This window comes from Scyliorhinus canicula, chromosome 13, assembly GCF_902713615.1.
Source record: "Scyliorhinus canicula chromosome 13, sScyCan1.1, whole genome shotgun sequence".
NCBI classification, from domain to species: domain Eukaryota; kingdom Metazoa; phylum Chordata; class Chondrichthyes; order Carcharhiniformes; family Scyliorhinidae; genus Scyliorhinus; species Scyliorhinus canicula.
The window spans coordinates 118,398,911-118,416,638 of record NC_052158.1 but is presented as its reverse complement, the minus strand read 5'-3'; the positions used below and the strand labels follow the sequence as shown (position 1 = coordinate 118,416,638).

The window sequence follows — 17,728 nt, the reverse complement described above, 5'->3', positions numbered from 1 at the left end:
GGGTCACCTCCATATTCTGGACCATGTCACCCAAAGCTTCCATTTTTTTCATCTGTCCCCTCCAACTTGCTTGAGATTTAAGTTAGGGACTCATCCACTGACCTTTTTATTTCTCTGGCCAGGTCTCAATGGTGCTTTTTCAATTCAGCCGCCACAATGCGGCTGATATCCTTGTAGCCATCCGGGATGGCCACTTGCAAAGGATCCCGGGAAATATGGCCACCTGCAAAGGACCATGGGAAATATGGTCAACCCAGGACTCAGAGCGTATGTATATTGGCAACTCAGATAACTAGACACTATCGAAACCCCCAGCTACTTTGCATTCTAACGGCCCATTTCCCCAGAATAAAAGACCTGTACTCAGGTAACAGATACAGAAACAGACTCATCGGCGCCACCCCCTTTGCTCAGGGAGTCCAAAAACCCAAATGAATTACCGCTCAGGACACGCCCCACCTTCAAGGCGTCGCCCCTTTATTGGCCAAAATCAAAGGCAGTAATCAAAGCCTGCCGAATTATTGGGTCCAGTACTAAGGACCGTCCAAAAGAGCGCAAAACCCCAGAAGGATAAAGAGTGACACTGCCATGCGTTCAGTCTTCCTTGGCCCTGGCACTCGGTTTCTCTTGGCCCGACCTACACCTAAAAACAAGTGTAGGATCACGACAAGAAGACAAGTTCAAGACCAACGATCGCTATCAGACGGATGAGCCCAGCAGAAACGAAGTCACTTCTCCAGACTCAGCCACGCAAGATCCGAACAACGGCCTTGTTGCTCGGAATAAAGCCGGGTGCCAGAAGTTAAGTACAGGTTGTTGTAGTGTTAGGTGTAATTTAGCTTGTAGTGTTTTATGTTACATGTCGAAGTAATTCTTGTGTGTAAATAAACTAGCATTGAACTTGAACTAACAAACTGATTGTTTGGTCTTTGATCGATGTCCGATAAAACCTGTAGTGGTATCATTTGATACCTGGCGACTCTAAAAAGCAATATCATCATTAATAACTGTCATATCAGTATCCAGTTAAAAAGAGCAACATTATTGGCGTCTACGGTGCAAATTGGCAACATCCTCAACTGATGGCCACGAGTTCGCCTGGGAGAAAGAGGAGCACGCTGTCCCCATTTTGTCTCCTGACGCTTCCAATGATGCCTTCGTAGTCTGAGGAGCACATTTGGCTCTTCCCTTTCTTGTTCCCGTTTTTTTAAATGTATATTAATGTACTGTGTGTTTCCACAATCTTCTGTATTATTTTATTCCAGCTAGCGCTACGTATTATGTGCTTTGGGAGTCAGGTCGGAGTGACTCCCGTGCGTGTCCTCCGCTTACATCCGCCACTGGGAATCACTATCTCCTTCTTGAAACCATTTAATGACTCCGATTCAACCACATATGGGGCAGCGAGTTCCACAAATTAGCCACTTTCTGCAAGAAGTAGTTCTATATCTATCATCTCTCAACTTACATCTGTGACCTTTTGTTCTAGATTGCCCCACAAGGGGGAACACCCCCGTAGTATTTTATGTACCTCAATCAGTACCCCTCGCATCCTTCCTTTTTTTAAAGTTTAGAGTACTCCATTTTTTTTCCAATCATGAGGCAATTTAGCGTGTCCAATGCACCCATCCTGCACATCTTTTTGGGTTGTGAAGGTGGGACCCGTGCAGACACAGGGAGAATGTGCAAACTCCACATGGACAGTGACCCGGGGTCGGGATCGAACCCGGGGCCAGAATCGAACCTGGGTTCTCGACGCTATGAGGCAGCAGTGTTAACCACGTGCTGCCCCTTCTTCTCATCCTTCTAAACTCCAACGAGTATAAACCCAAACTGTTTAATTTCTCCTCATACCTCAATCTTTTCATTCCTGGAATCAATCTGGTGAACTTCCTCTGAACTACCTCCAATGCCACCACATCCTTTCTCAAATAAGACCAAAACTGGACACAATACTCCAGATGTGGTCTCACCAACACCTTACACAACACTTCTCTACTTTTATACTCCAGTCCTTTTGCAATAAATACATTCCATTTGCCTTTAATTATATGCTGTACCTATAAAATAGCTTTCTGCAATTCATGAACAAAGGCACCCAGTTCCCTCTGCCCAGACTCATTTTGAATCTGCTTTCCATTTAGATAACTTGCTTTTCTACTTTTTTCAGCCAAAATGGATAACCTCACACTTATCTACATTAAACTCCACATGCCTAATTTTGGCCCAATGTACTAGCCTATCTATATCTATTTATAAAATGTTTATCTCCTCTTCACTGCCTACTTTCCCACCTATTTTAGTATCATCCGCAGATTTTGCTACGTTTTTGCCAATCTGTCCCTGCTTGAAGATCATTTAGATTGTAGTTGAGGTGCGAGGACTGAACACTGCAGCACCCCCGCTGGGCAGCACGATAGCACAAGTGAATAGTACTGTGGCTTCACAGCACCACCAGGGTGCAAGGTTAGATTGCCTGCTGGGTCACTATCTGTGCGGAGTCTCCACGTTCTCCCAGTGTCTGCGTGGGTTTCCTCCAGGTGCTCCGGTTTCCTCCCACAGTCCAAAGACGTGCCGGATAGGCCATGATAAATTGCCCTTAGTGACCAAAAATGTTAGGAGGGGTTATTGGGTCACGGGAATGGGGTCGAAGTCGGGGCTTGAGTGGGTCAGTGCGGACTCGATGGGTCGAATGGCCTCCTTCTGCACTGTATGTTCTAGTTACAGTTCGCCAGCCAGAGAAGGACCCATTTAACCTGACACTCTGCTTTATGTCGGTCAGCCAATCCTCAATCCAATCTAGTATTCTACCCTAATACCCTGCGATCTGACTTTCTGGATCAGTCTTTATGCAGCACCTTGTCAAACACCTTCTGGAAGTCTAACTATACCACATCCATAGGTTCCCCATTATCCACCTTGCTGGTTACGTCCTCAAAGAACTCAAAAGTTTGTCAAGCATGGCTTACCATTTCAGAAAACCATGCTGACAATGGTGGACTGAGCTTTGTCTTTCCAAATGTTCTGTCATCTCTTCCTTAATGATTGATTCGAGTAACTTCCCCACCAGATATATGCATGAATAGTTTGAAAGGTACATTTACAATGCACCAAATAAAATGCCTTTTTTCTTTAAAAACAAGGGTGGCAACTGCCCTTATTGATTAATAAGGGGATCAGGGGAAATGGGGAGAAGGCAGAATGGGGATGAGAAAAACATCAGCCATGATTGAATGGTGGAGCACTGGATGGTCCGAGTGGCCTAATTCTGCTCCTATGTCTTATGCCCTAAACACAGATGCCCCTTCAGTAATGTGGAATTATTGTGCATTTAGGTCCCCAACAATAAAAGGGGTACATTGTCACTGCAGTTTGACTTGTCACAAACCTATAATCACACTCTACCATTAAAAAAAAAACATCTTCCCATAGCCACACTCAGGATGTTTGGGTTCAAGCTGACAGCTTGCCAAGTTGTATTTAGTAACGAGTTGAATTTAGCACGATTGGAAGCTAACTACAAGAATGTTTCTGGTGGATTGCACGCTGAGCCACCATGCCCGTACTTTTAGCCTGCTCGGGGCGAACCATGCGGCAGTCACAGTAACATCGTTGAAGCCGCGGGGGGGCAGTTGCACAAAAATATTTTCTAACTCCCAACAAAGCCCCATCCATCCTCCCTAACGCAGATAAATTGCTATTTCGTAAAGCGACGTTGTTCTAAAAATTCCTCAGCGTCCTCAAAAGACCAGCCGTGTGTCACTCAAGCACGGCTTCGGAGAGCACAGCCTCCTGCTCCTCCCCCAGATGAGAGCCATTTTACTTCAACAATTCAACAATGCTCCAGCGAGGATTATCTGTGATATCAATCATTCCTGCTGCTTTGCGCCTTATTCTTGTGCAAAACGGTAGAAAATACAGAAGGGAAACGATTTTTAAAATTTGAACACTGCCTCTTTCAGCATGACCGATCAATAAGAGGTTTGGAAGTGCCCGTGTTTAATTCCAGCAGGATCGGCCATTTTAAATCAGCTCCCCCATCACTCGGCCTTCGGAGTGAAGACAGGATTCCCCGCCCAGACTATCTCCCCGCTCCGATTGGCCGCCCGGCCGGCAGAGGCTGCAGCGGGATTGGCCCGCGAGGCAGGCCGCTGATTGGCCGCCGGGCAGGGACCAACCGCAGGGCTTGGCGGCCGCTGACTGGCCGGCTCGGCTTCGGGGGGCATTCTGGGCGGCCGCTGATTGGGCGGCGCGCCACACGTGAGTGGGTGATGTAAGTCAAAACGGTGACGTCGGCAGTGGCTTTCTCTTTGCTGCGCAGCTCGCGGTGGTGGAAGCACGTGGGTCCCCTCCGTCCGCTCGAGCCGACAAACAAGCGTTTTGAAAATGGTGAAACTGGCCAAGGTAAGGGCCGCCGCTCGCTCGCGGGACGGCCTGTGCGCTGCAGAGTGCCCGGACCCCGAACACACCGGGGGGCAGCCCCGTGACGGCATCGCGGCCCGATCGAGACCATTACCGTTCACACCACCCCAAATTAGGCGCCGAGGCCATGGGCCTGGACCTCGTGTTTGCTTCGTCGCCCGCTTCCCCCTCCCCATGCGGACCGTCGGCCCCTTTTTAGATTAATCGCCTGGATCCAACCCTGTTCTCCCCACGGACCTCGGATATATTTTAAAAATCGCTCCCCGTCCGACCGAGTTCTTAATTCTGATCCGCGCCGCCTCTCATTCCCCCCTCCCCTCCGGGGGACGTTGAAAAAAGCGAGGCCTCGGGCTCCCGGCTCAGCCTGGGCCCCCGGTCCCACCTGTTAAACTGCTGGGGTAAAAGTAGCTCCTACATATTCTGCATTGAGTCTTTATTTTACAGCTTTCAGTGGAATGAACTATTCTCCCCGAAAAAAAGCTCCGCCTGGGACGCGGGAAAGGTGGTCCGGGTTGGTGCAGCCAAGCTCACGTTGTGGGAAGCACGTGTGCCTCTTGTGTGTTTGGCTGCCTGGTGCTTTTCATTCACACACTGTTTGATTTTGGGGTCGCTTGGAAATAGTTTTCCTTACCACCGATGGTCGCCCAGTGATTATCAATTATTTATACTTTCGGCCTCAACATTGTTTCGAAATTAAAACAAATCCCTCAGGCGCGCGGATTCTCGTTCAGCCACGCAACCAAGTTAAGCGCTTAACGCCCAGCCATACTTTTGAAGAGGAATTACTGTTGTATTATATATGGCTTGTCTGCTTTCTCCGAATGCGGGAAGATAACTTTATGCATGATCCTTGCCGGGGGCGCGGCAGGTAGTTGGTTGGAATAAATTTTAAACTAGGCGTTATTAAGGTGATACCGTTGCACGAATGTGGGGAATTTAACAGGTAGTTTTGTTACTGTGGAGGGAAGATGTACATAGTTTCTACCAGGGGGACCTCTGCAACTGTTTTTCTGTTGCAGTGCATTATTATATAAATGTGGGATTTCATAACTTCTCAGATCTTGAACTTTTCAGGGTGGCATATACACTCCTATCTCATTTGTTCCATTCTCTAGGCAGATAAAAAGCAAGTCAAACCTAAAAAGGCTGCTCCTCCACCACCCCCTCAAGATTTTGAAGAGTCTACTTCTGAGGAGGAAAGTGAAGAGGAGGTAATTATCGCACTTCAGTCAAGCATTATCAGTTCCTGTTTAGATAACGGGTGCCTGTGACATCCATTGCATGATGGGGTCTGAAAAAAGTATATCCATTAGATTCTGTTTGGAATGTATATGGTTCTGAGTGTTAGTAAATATTCCTGTTTGCCAAAGTTGGATCTGATTTTCAACTAAGTAGTAAACTGTAGTAATCTTGTACTGTTTAAATAATTTGTTGATGCAGGAACTACCAGCACCTCCTGTTAAAAAGGCTGCGACTCCAGCTGCTAAGACACCGCAGTCTGCGAACAAAAAAAATGGTAAAGCTGTAAAAAAAGAGAGCAGTGACGAGGAGGAAGACGACGAGGAGGATGATGAAGAAGAGGAAGAAGACTCTGGTAGGTACTCCAGCCATAGCTGCAATTTGTGTTAGCTAATCTTGTAGAACAACTTTCATTTATCTGCCACCTTTACAGTAATACAGTAAATATTTGGCACTGCGCCATGTTAGGGGCTGTGGTCAACGGGTACATTTCAAGGCATGCCTTGAGGAAGATGGAAAGCAAGAATGCTTTGGGCCCCTTGTAATACCTTTGATCGTTCATACCTTGGTTAAGTGCCCAAGCATGCCACGTTCTGGTTTCTGTTCCATCCACCCAGAGCAGACTGGTCCAAGGTGCTTCTTTCAGGCAAAACTTGACAATGGAAATATTGGGACAAATAACCAAAAGCATGGTCACGGGAGAATTTTAAAAATATATTTCTATAAGACATTTATTAATTTTAACAATTTTCGAGGAAAACAAAATAATAGCCACAGCCAGCATGCGTTACATGCCCAGTCCCTCTTTCCCATAAGTATTTCCCCCTCATCCAATCCCCTCATGCCCCCCCTTTCCTTTTATACACCTTACCCCCCCCCCCCCCCCCCCCCCCCCCCCCCGGGCAGTTTAATTTTCCCCAAAGGAGTCGATAAACGGCTGCCACCCCCGGGCAAACTTATCAAGCCTGAGAAACCCGGCCATGTCACTAACCCATAACCCCGGTTTTGGGGATTCCAAGTCCCTCAACACCAATAAGATCTGGCTCCGGGCTACCGGGAGGCAAAGGCCAAAATAGCCCCCCTCACCTGGGTATTCCGACATACCAAAGATTGCAACAACTGGGCTCTGAGCCATCGGGTGAAAGGATCATCTTATAGGTGATGAAGTTAGTAATAGCAAAAACATGGAGGCAAAAATTGGATGGGTAGGGAAGAAATAATGTGATCATTGAGTTGAGTAAGCAGTTTTCTTGGTGGAGAAAGAAATAAGTTATATCTCAACATATTTCAGAGGAAGAATCTGAGGAGGAGAAATCAACCCCGAAGCTTGCAGCTGCTGTGACAAAAAAAGCGAAGGAAGAATCTGACGAAGATGAGGATGATGAAGATGAGGATGGTAAGTCATTTTTGTTTTCTGCAAGTTGCACAATTGGTTTGTTAGTGAATTTAGCTTCAGGTTAGAAAGGGACTGGCTTGACGGGTGGAGCTATTGTAGGGGACGGGGTGGAGATATTGGAGGGGGTGATATCCTCTAGCAAGTGGGTTAGTAACCAGGAATAGGGTTAAAATAATTGACTGAAGAAATCGTAAATGTAAAAGAGAAATGTTTTCCACTAGTCAAGATCTGCAACACTAAAGGCAAGGTGGAATCCAATTCCATAGGAACTTTGAAAAATAAATTGCACGTGTACTTGAAGATGATTACTTTGCATTGTTATAGGAAAGATTGCACTGTAGGATTAAAGTGAATGGTTTGATTTAGCAGGCTTCTCTGCTTTTAGGTAAGTACATGATTATCTGGTTGCTTGAATGCTGCCCACGCAGCAAAGCATCCATCTATTTAATTATTGCTTTGTAAACAATTTTTTCAAAGAATCTGAGGAGGAGGAAGCCATGGATACAGCGCCACCACCCAAGACCAAGAAAGCTGGCATGGTAAAAGCTGTGGATGGAGACGAGGATGAAGATGATGAAGAGAGTGAAGAAGAGAGTGAAGATCAGGAAGAAGTTGGTAAGTTTTGGAAGAATTGAGGGTAACCCCTCGAATCAAGAGTTTAGCAGTGTGATTTAGTTTGTACATATCTTACACAAAATCTCAGTTTTGAAATAAACTGGTTCTGAATTTCAGAATGTAGCTGTGTCACAGTTTGGACTGTTATGGAGCTATTGGGGGGGGGGGGGGGGTGCAATGTTGGAGGCTAGTTTCAGGTGCTGAAGCAAGCCTGTCATAGATGCGTTTTCAACCTTGTGTTGTAAATGAGACCCATAAAATAGTCCTTCAGTTAATGAATGTTGCTAAACACCTCTGAACTCTTTAGTTTGAGTAAACCAAAAATGTAACAGCCAAATGTTCTTGGGTGCCCATCTTCAAATCCCTGATATGAAGTCCCATTCCCCTATCCCCTGAAATTTAAAAAAAAAATGTAGAGTACCCAATTCATTTTTTCCAATTAAGGGGAAATTTAGCGTAGCCAATCGACCTATCCTGCACATCTTTGGGTTGTTGGGGCGAAACATAGGGAGAATGTGCAAACTCCACATGGACAGTGACCCAGAGCCGGGATCGAACCTGGGATCTCAGCGCCGTGAGGCTGCAGGGCCAATCCACTGTGCCACCATGCTGCCCGTAGCCCCAGAAAATTGAGATACATTGGAAACCCCATTGTATACTTTAGTCTGGAAATTTGATTTATTTTTTTATTATTTTGTTTATAAATGTTTATAAAATGTAGAGTACCCAAATCATTTTTTCCAATTACGGGGCAATTTAGCATGGCCAATCCACCTAGCCTGCACATATTTGGGTTGTGGGGGTGAAACCCACGCAAAAACTACATGGACAGTGACCTAGAGCCGGGATCGAACCTGGGACCTCGGCGCCGTGAGGCAGCAGGGCTAACTCATTGCGCCACCGTGCTACCAAGAAAATTGATTTATTTGATAGTATGTCATATCCATGCAGCCATGGGTGTTGATAATTTAAATAGTGCTTTCAAGTGCATTCCAAGGAAAGAATTAAAGGCATACACGTTGGGTTATTTTCCTTTTAATTTATTTGTGTTGGTTAACTTTTGCAGAGATTGCTGTGCCAAAGAAAGCTGGAAAGAGGAAGAAAGAGGAGCAGAAGGCGGTGACTCCAGCTAAGAAGCACAAGACTGAAAATGATTGTGAGTTTAAGGGAAACAGTTTAAATGTTAGCATCACCATAATTCCTGTTTATATCAACTGCACTTTTGCAGGTTACTGTAACGATGAAAAATAATTTAAATGCAGATGTGATAAAATGGACCAAACCAACTGAAACCATGGTCAAAATAATTAGCGCGGTTGAGGGAGATTAGATTATGGGAAGGATGTAAAGTTGTAGTTAATTTTACATTTATACTGGAATATTTGGAGCTAATGTAAAGCTGGAAATACAAAGTCAGCATGTCCGATGGCAATGGTCAACATTCAAGGCTGTAACCTTCCATCAGGGCTCTGGTTTAATCCCTCCAACGGCAATAATTGGTCGTCTTTGTCTAGGCCCATCATTATGCTGAACATCACTTCATAGGAGGCAATTTTTTATTTAGAGCAGTGTTCTTCAAACTTCTTTTCTGGGGACCCATTTTGCCAGCCGGCCGACCTACACGACCCACACCAGCCGACCTACGCGAGACACACCATTTTCTCTTGCCTTGTTTGCTGCTGACAAAATTGGAGGAAATGGTTTTGGGTCCCTTTGGCCCTCGTACACGCTCCTCCAATGGAACCTGTTGGATGAAGGTGGAGCCTTCTGGCATCGGAAAGTATGGAGTCTCCATTTGTCCCAAATTCTGAATTTTTTTCCTGTAAAACTTTTATCAAATAAACCCCCCCCCCCCGAACTTGTAATAAAAAATAAAATGAAAAAAATAAGAACTAAATGAAAAATGAATAAAAACCACTACAGCTTGAAAAACAAAATGCTGCAACCGTTATAAAAATAAAATAAATAAATAGCGGCCGCACTGCGCATGTGTGCCGGCTTTTTGGTGCGCATGCACACCAATCATCGTGCGCGCATGCACAATGCGACAATTTTAAAGACATGTTCGTGGCCACTTGCAGCCGGCATTATGAAAAGCCGGATGCTGCGTGGGGATTTAAGCTATTGAGAGCGCCGCAGATGACGGCTTATCAAAACAGTGCGTTAGAACTGTTTTTGTTCCTAATTTACGGAGTCACGCTTCTAAATAATCGTCGCTGATGACTGGGAATGTAACCCAGGTCAACTGTTTGGAGAAGGTAGCTATGCTCACCACTTAACTCCCATCAATCAACGGAAGGTTCATTTTAATTTTAAATAACAAATTGTAGGAGCAAGGGTAGACCTTTTGTCTCTTGGAGCCTGCTCTACTGGTCAAGAGCTTGGGCTGCTATGATTATAGCATCAACTTTATTTTTCATTCCTACTCCCGTACCCTTGACTAACTTGTGGGTCAAAAACCTGTAAATCTACTTGAGCATAATGATCTAACCTCTGCTGTTGTGTAGAAGAAAATTCTAAATATTAATGACTTCAAACAAATTCCTCATTTCTGTCAAATGGGAGAAACCATACGAAACTGTGCTTCAACTAATACTAGATCTCCCTCCCAGGTTCCCTGTTCCGTTAGGATTAGTGCTGGCCCTGCAGCTATTTACAATTTAGGTCAATGACATTGATAAAGGGACCAAATATATGGTAGCTGAATTTGCTGATGGTACCAAGATTAAAAAGTTATCGTGCAATAGCTAGCATTGCCTCAATACCAGAGGCCCATGTTTGACTCTGACCTTGGGATGACTGCTCTGGTTTCCTCCCATGGTCCAAAGATGTGCAAGTTAGGCGGACTGGCCATGATCAATGTGGGCCTGGGTGGAGTGCTCTTTTAGAGGGTCGGTGTGGAGTACATGGGACTGTGATCTGGTTTCCTGTACTGTCGGGATTCTAGTGGATTTTAATTCCTGACGTAAGGATTTAGATAGGTTGGGTGAGTGGGCAGAAGTAGTGCAGGCAAGTAGAAAAGCAATATTTTTTTGAACAGAGACACTGCAGAACTCTGTACAGGTGGATGTGGGTGTCCTGGTGCACGAGTTAAAGTTGATATACAGGTAATAGTAGCAAGAACAAAAAAGTGTTGCTGCAGACGTTAAGGCCATGGGAGTTTCTTTGAAGGATTAGAGTCGTTCACATGACTGATTCATTAATGTAGAATTGGTTGACTCATAATATTTAGCCCTGTGTAACCCTACCAGTTACCAACCTGTTAATTTCTATCCATGCTAATGTATTCATAAATGATGGCTGTTAAAATCCCAGATAGCTGTACATGGCTAACTCTGTCCTGAAATGGTGAAGCCTTTGTCACGGTTTTGAGGATAATTAGGAATAGGCAATAAATGCCCCATAGCCAACAATACCTACCTACATCCTGTGAATGGACAAATAAAAGTTTGCTTGAGATCAAACAAGATGTTGAGATTGCAAACATCCTGGTGCTGACGAGCAGTTTTTGCTAAGGCATTCACAGTCAAAGTACTTTGCAGCTATAGGATTTGCAGAGAAGCATGTAAATGAACAAAAAGTAGATACCGTGGGTATGATTGATTGGGAAATACAATGTGCACAGATGATGATCATCAAAAGGGACTTAATACTGAAAAGTATGATGCTTTTTTTTGTTCTGATGTGCCAGTATTATTCATTGTGAAGTATTGACGCCTCCAAATGATCCACATTGAAATTTCATTTTCTGCTTCACTTCAAAGCAGCCTTTTCACTCTTTGTTGGAAACTTGAACTCTGAGAAGAACTTTGAAGAACTAAAGAAAGCGCTGAATGGCTTCTTCACCAAAAAGAAACTTTCGGTCACGGATGTCCGAATTGGATCCAGCAGGTATTTATCAGTTGGTGTCTTAGTTAAATCGGTTTTAGTTAAGTGCTATGTATCTGCCTTATTGTTAGAAGTCTTACCACACCAGGTTAAAGTCCAGGCTTGTTTTGAATCTCTAGCTTTTGGTGCGCAGCTCCCTCACATGAATGATTGGTGGCATTCCTCATCATGCCTTATTGTCGTACATAGTATGATATCTTTGGGCATTAACTCTAATGGGGGTTGCATATGTAAGTGTAGAATCCCTGCAGTGCGAAGAGGCCATTCGACACGCTCACCCAACTCTATCCCTGTAATCCAACCTAACCAGTGGACATCTTTGGATTGTGGGAGGAAACGAGCTTCTGGAGAAATCCATGCAGACACTGGGAAGTTGGTGGAAATGTCACCCAGGGTCTCTGGTGCTCTAAAACACCACTAAAATTTCTGGACATAAGTGGATTCTTTCAAAAACAAAATTAATTCCAATTAAAGGACAATTCTGTATGGCAAATCCACCTACCTGCACATTGGGTAGAAGGGGTGAGACACAGGCATGGGGAGAATGTGCAAACTCTACAATGGCAGTAAACTGGGATCGCACCTGGGTGCTCAGTGCTGTGATGCAGCAGTGCTAACCACTGTGCCACCGTGATGTCCTGCATGAGTGGATTCTACTACAAGGTTGTGCCAAAACCTTTGCGGCAAGGGCAGGGTTGGTTCTAGCTGGCTACTGATGAACAGTACATCTAATTTCAAATGGTGAATTACTGCCATAGTTATCCTGTTAAAATAGAATGAGTCCTTTGATTTGTGATATAATGCATGGGATCCAAATATCAGAATTAGACTTCCATGAATAGAGTTTACAATGATCTGATTTAGGGATGGTAATCTTGAGTAAATAGTGGTTATGTTTGATGATTAATTTAATTTGTTAATGTTTTCTGTGCAGTCACAACATGTGAATTTTGGCCATTGTTTGAGAATTTTTATTTTCGGTGTAGGAAATTTGGTTATGTAGACTTTGAAACCGAAGAAGAGCTGGAAAAAGCATTGGAATTCAATGGAAACAAAGTGCTGGGACTTGCAGTCAAACTTGACAAAGCACGCAGTAAGGAAAGCAATGCAGATAGCAAACGAGGTATGAATCCGGAGGTTCCCATTTTGTATCTATTGCACTGAAATTATCCTATTAAAATACTACGTAGCTTGATTTGGATTCATATTTGTAATTTTGGTTCCTAGAGATGGTTAGGGGATGCAATGGAAAATATGGTGCAGTAGCGATGCTGTCATTAATGCTACCAGTGCAGTAGATCATAACTTTATTCCTGCTTTGAGTGCTAACATCTTGCTTGTTGCCACGTCTGTAGAGAAAGTCATAGATTGCACTATATTTGTGCAGCATTGATATGTCAATGCCATTGGCTGTAGAAACTAATGAGATGCTTTTCTTGCAGAAAGGGATTGCAGGACGTTGTTTGTCAAAAATCTCCCATTCAAGATAACACAGGATGACCTCAAAGAGATTTTTGAAGATGCTATTGACATCAGAATTCCTGCTTCTCGCGATGGTTCAGGGACACGTGGGTACGTTTCTAGTTTTGATATGATTAGAACACATGAGGTGAAATGGCTCATACCGGCAGTAAATCGCGCAAGAGGCCTCTTAAATTTGCGCAGGTCATTATGCCTCGCAATATCCAACACTATCTCACGGGACATTATGATCTGGAATCTCCACAATGGGTGGGACCCAAATCTGCAGATTCAAGTGCCACCTGGGCACCCTATATTGAGACATCCTGCATTCTTCCTACACTGGTGAGTGGTTTGTGCAGGAAACAGGACTGGCCTCAATGGGATGGGGGAGGGGGGTCCCCTCACTGAGGTGGCAACATTTAGCAGATTCCAGTCGATAGCGGGTTGTTCATCACCTGGCTAAACTCGCTTGGCGCGGAACTCATTTCTGTAAAATCGCACCAATGGTTTCGAAATAGATTGACTCTTGTTTTCTTGAATTCAGCATTGCATATATTGAATTTGAAAATGAAGCAGCTGCAGATACAGCATTGGAACAGAAACAAGGCACTGAAATTGAGGGTAGAGCCATTGTCCTTGATTTCACTGGGGATAAGAGTATGTTAAATGTGAAGGCTGGACAAGCGCAAGTACAACCAGGTACAACATTTTATTTGTTAAATAGTTTAATTCAAGAATCTGAGCTAGAAAATTATTTGTTAAGTTGCAATATTTCTGCAGCTTTTTGGTAGCTGGATATGATGAATTTCAGTCTGACAAACATGATGAAACCTTTTTGAACAATTCCTCTAGATAGTCAAGTGCTGATCCAGCTGCAATAACAAAAATGCAATAAAAAACAGAGGAGTTAAAACTAACTGTAGGTTTCATTTCAGATTCTGATACGCTCATTGTAAATAACTTGGCATATTCTGCAACAGAAGAAACCCTTCAGAATATTTTTGAGAAAGCATCATTCATCAAAATACCAGAAAAGAATGGCCGACCGAAAGGGTAAGATGAACGTTTGTTTGAAATGTTATTTGTGGGAACTCTTGAAAGCCAACTTGGCAACCTTGATCCAATCACTTGCATTTAAGGCTTTGTGTCTCGAGCCAATTCTTGAATACTCAGCCCCCCCCCCCCCCAACCCCCTTATTAATTTCCCCAATACTGGGGTAATCCAAACACAAGCGCATTTCCTGGTTGGGGAGTGGGTTTGTGTAAATTGGGATTTTCCGTTCACCAATATTTGTAATTATGCCTTTTTCTATCCTAGATTTGCATTTGTTAAGTTTGAATCAATTGAGGATGCTAAAGAAGCTCTTGAGAATCACAGCAACGCAGAAATTGAGGGAAGAACTGTGAGGTTGGATTTCAGCAACCAAGGCCACAGGAGTGGTGATGGTAAGTCACGAGATGCAATGTTCACATTTAATTTCTAGATGATGGGTACATGATTTCCATGGTTGTGCATGATATATATTTACTAACCATATCACCTTTTAGGTCCCAGCAAGACGTTGTTTGTTCGTGGCCTTTCTGATGACACAACTGAAGAAACTTTGAAAGAAGCCTTTGAGGGAGCTGAGAGTGCTAGAATTGCAACAGACAGGGACTCTGGAAGATCAAAAGGGTAGGTAAATTGAATTGTTGCTTTTCCACTTCTCATTGAGCTCCTCACTGCCTAATTTGTGACAGTCGATGGATTCGTAAGAGAAGAATAGTAAAGCACAGTCTGTCCTGCTTCGAAAGAACAGTGCCTAGTCTGTCACAGTTAATTTAATAAATTGACCAGATTTTGATGAGTTATTCCTAGATTAAATATTTTAATGAAATTAATTTTGCATTACTGGGGCATATTTCTCTAATAATAGAAAATAATACTGTTTTATTTCAGTTTTGGCTTTGTGGACTTTCCATCAGAAGAAGATGCAAAATTAGCTAAGGAAGCAATGGAAGATGGAGAAATTGATGGCTCCAAAATTACACTTGACTTTGCTCGACCGAAAGGCGAAAACCAGCGAGGTGGTCGAGGTGGATTTGGTGGTGGTTTTGGTGGAGGCTTTGGCGGAGGTTTCGGAAGAGGGAGACGAGGTCGTGGTGGATTTGGCGGCAGAGGTCGTGGTGGCCGAGGGGGCGGTGGTCGAGGTGGATTTGGAGGTATTGGACTAAATTTATTTGACTCGTGGACTACGGGTTTCTCATTACCAGAAACACATTGCAGTCTTTTGGGAGCTACCTCCCTGGAAGCAAGTTTAGTTTTGTATAAAAAGCAAGGCATTATGTACAAGTATCGAAGACCATATTTGATTTAAATTGGTTGGTTGCATCACAAGGCTTTACTGTCCTAGATCTTTGTATTTAGACATTTGCGTATCACCTGTATAGTAGGAAACATCTAGAGAGCTCTGGAGCGCTGTAAAGAAAAATGGGGAAACAGGAACTGTGTAATGCAGGAAATGTCTGTTGGATGAGGGTGTTGGACGTATTTAGTTTCCTTGTGTTGGGGTGCTGCGTTGCCCATGAATATTTGCTTCCTTGCGCATCAGAAACCTGCATGAATTCAATTCCGTGGTGCTGAGTCCAGCTATATATGTAAAACTGAGAACACCATCCGAATTTGAAGCCAGGCCTTGCAGCTCAACATTTTACAATATTTTCTTGTCTTTATTAAGACAACTCATTATTTGATGTCTGGTTAATTTCAGATTTGAACCTAAATTTGTATGTTCTTTTGTAGGATTCAGAGGTGGAAAGACGACTCCTCAAGGAAAGAAAATCAAATTTGATTAGAGGCCAATAAGACTGCTTTACCTTGTGTTCAGACAGAGCCTCTGATTGCCTCACAGTTGGACATTCCAGAATTCTGCATGGACTAGCTGGCTGTGCAATTTGGAGTGTGGTGGGAGCTCCCCAAGTTTCTGAATGGACTTACAATTAAGTAAAGAGAGATTGAAATTGTTGGTACACCTTTTGTGGATTTTGTCAAATTTAAGTATTCTGTTTTACCAATGTGTAAATGTACTTGCTCCCTATGATTTTTTTAGTTACAATGTAAATGCAAGAACGTTTTAGAATGTTGTGCTTGGCATACTGTCTGACGGATTAAAAGGACCTTATTTCATGTTTTGGGTATTTAATAGTGCGCATCAGACTGGTTACTAAACTTGTTTACCATACTGCAGCACTTCCGAAGGTTTGCTGGGCTTTTATTTCCCCCGTTTACGTACTATGAATAGCAATACTGTCGTTAAATTGTGCAGATTCAATTTTGGACATCTTGCACGTTGCAATTACATGACATTAAATTGGAAATGCCAGCTGGCCTAATTCTCCTCTACTCATGGCTGTATACATAATTAGCACCACAGTGTAGGTCAGTTGGAACAACTTGTCCAGATATGTACTCTTATCATGTTTTTATGGGCTGGATGATGCCATTGTTTTTATAAATTAAATAATGCAAACATACCATCACCTGGCCAGTTTTTGTGTATGTTCTGCTCAATTATGTGAATTTCTAAGCACTTGCATTTTTCCCTTTTTGAGATGTGCATTCCACACATTCCAGACTCGATCCTGTGGTGGCCGAACTCTCAAATTTACCTAAGCCAACTGCTGCCCTTTGGAGTTGGTTCTTTGGACTTGTACATCTTCCACATCAAGTGACTATTGGAGTATATTTTCTTTGAAGATAGATTTAAAATTTGACCATCAAAAAATGCTCCTGGTACATTCCTGGCTCAAAGGCAGGTATGCTTGCTTGTTTAGTTTGACTACATTATCATGGCCACTGAAGAGCTTATGCACCATATTAAATGGGATGACTTCACTTTGGATCATTGTTACACTTGTTGCTTGAATTGTCGAATGAAACCCTAGTTCTTACTCATGGACTTATGTCTGCATTTTAGGATTGTAGATTGGGAGTGCTGCAGCAAGGGTTACCTGTAAATACAGAAGTTTTTTAGTTGTCTTAATTTTTACAAAATGGAAGTATCCAGGGTGCAACATTGTAGAAAATATTTTTCTGAAAAGTGGAATAAATGGACATATAAATCTGCTTCCCTGTTCAATGTGCATTAGTCTTTTGTAAGCTGTGAAAGAAGCCCTAAGGGTTTATCAGTTTCAGACTAATGTTTTAAGTTAAAACACTTTGTCTAACCAATATCAAAGGAACATCTAGACTACATGCTGCTTCCACCACAATTGTCATGTTTACAGGTATCCAAATCAAATTATATTACACTGTATCAGCCTGAGGTTTATCTTTATAGAATTCTGTGAAAACAAATCTATTGACCTGGTCACTTCTGCTTAATTAGATGGGTCTGTTATGTAAAGTTAAACACACTTTTGACTTCAATCAGTACTAATTTAAGATGTGCTGGTAAATGGTGTGCAGGCTGGAGACCGGGCACTTAAAACATGTGGATTTCACCCAGCAGGCTTTGTACTAATCCATCTTCATTACAGATAATGGAAGGCAAATTGCATCTTATTGCTATATTTTTGTTCACCTGGAAGACTGGACCAGAACATATGTCATCTGTAAAAAACCTCCCTTGGATGAAATGATGTTTGAGAAATTGATGTGCAGTTGGGATAAGGTTAGAGAAGTTGATGTCGGTGAGTAAATGGGAAAAGTTGAAGGTGGTGGAA

At 43.2% G+C, this 17,728-nt stretch overlaps 1 protein-coding gene and 2 non-coding genes across 4 annotated transcripts; all 3 read left to right on the top strand.

Annotated features, from left to right (window-relative positions):
• The first annotated feature begins 4,254 nt into the window (after nt 1–4,254).
• Nucleotides 4,255–17,129, top strand: ncl (nucleolin). Of its 2 annotated transcripts, none has more exons than XM_038815495.1 (15): nt 4,255–4,404; nt 5,538–5,633; nt 5,863–6,016; nt 6,953–7,057; nt 7,535–7,672; nt 8,739–8,828; nt 11,440–11,563; nt 12,547–12,683; nt 13,003–13,132; nt 13,569–13,723; nt 13,960–14,077; nt 14,343–14,470; nt 14,573–14,699; nt 14,964–15,226; nt 15,807–17,129. In XM_038815495.1, exons 1-15 carry the CDS (start codon nt 4,387–4,389, stop codon nt 15,857–15,859), a joined length of 1,836 nt encoding a protein of 611 aa, XP_038671423.1. In that variant the 5' UTR covers nt 4,255–4,386; the 3' UTR covers nt 15,860–17,129. The 2 variants fall into 2 exon arrangements, with proteins under 2 accessions (XP_038671423.1, XP_038671422.1); XM_038815494.1 differs by having other exon boundaries at nt 11,437–11,563.
• LOC119976894 lies at nt 11,291–11,360 on the top strand. Its single transcript, XR_005463052.1, has one exon. It is a non-coding gene; the product is annotated as a small nucleolar RNA SNORD82 (small nucleolar RNA).
• LOC119976896 lies at nt 13,817–13,896 on the top strand. Its single transcript, XR_005463054.1, has one exon. It is a non-coding gene; the product is annotated as a small nucleolar RNA SNORD20 (small nucleolar RNA).
• Nucleotides 17,130–17,728: the final 599 nt, after the last annotated feature.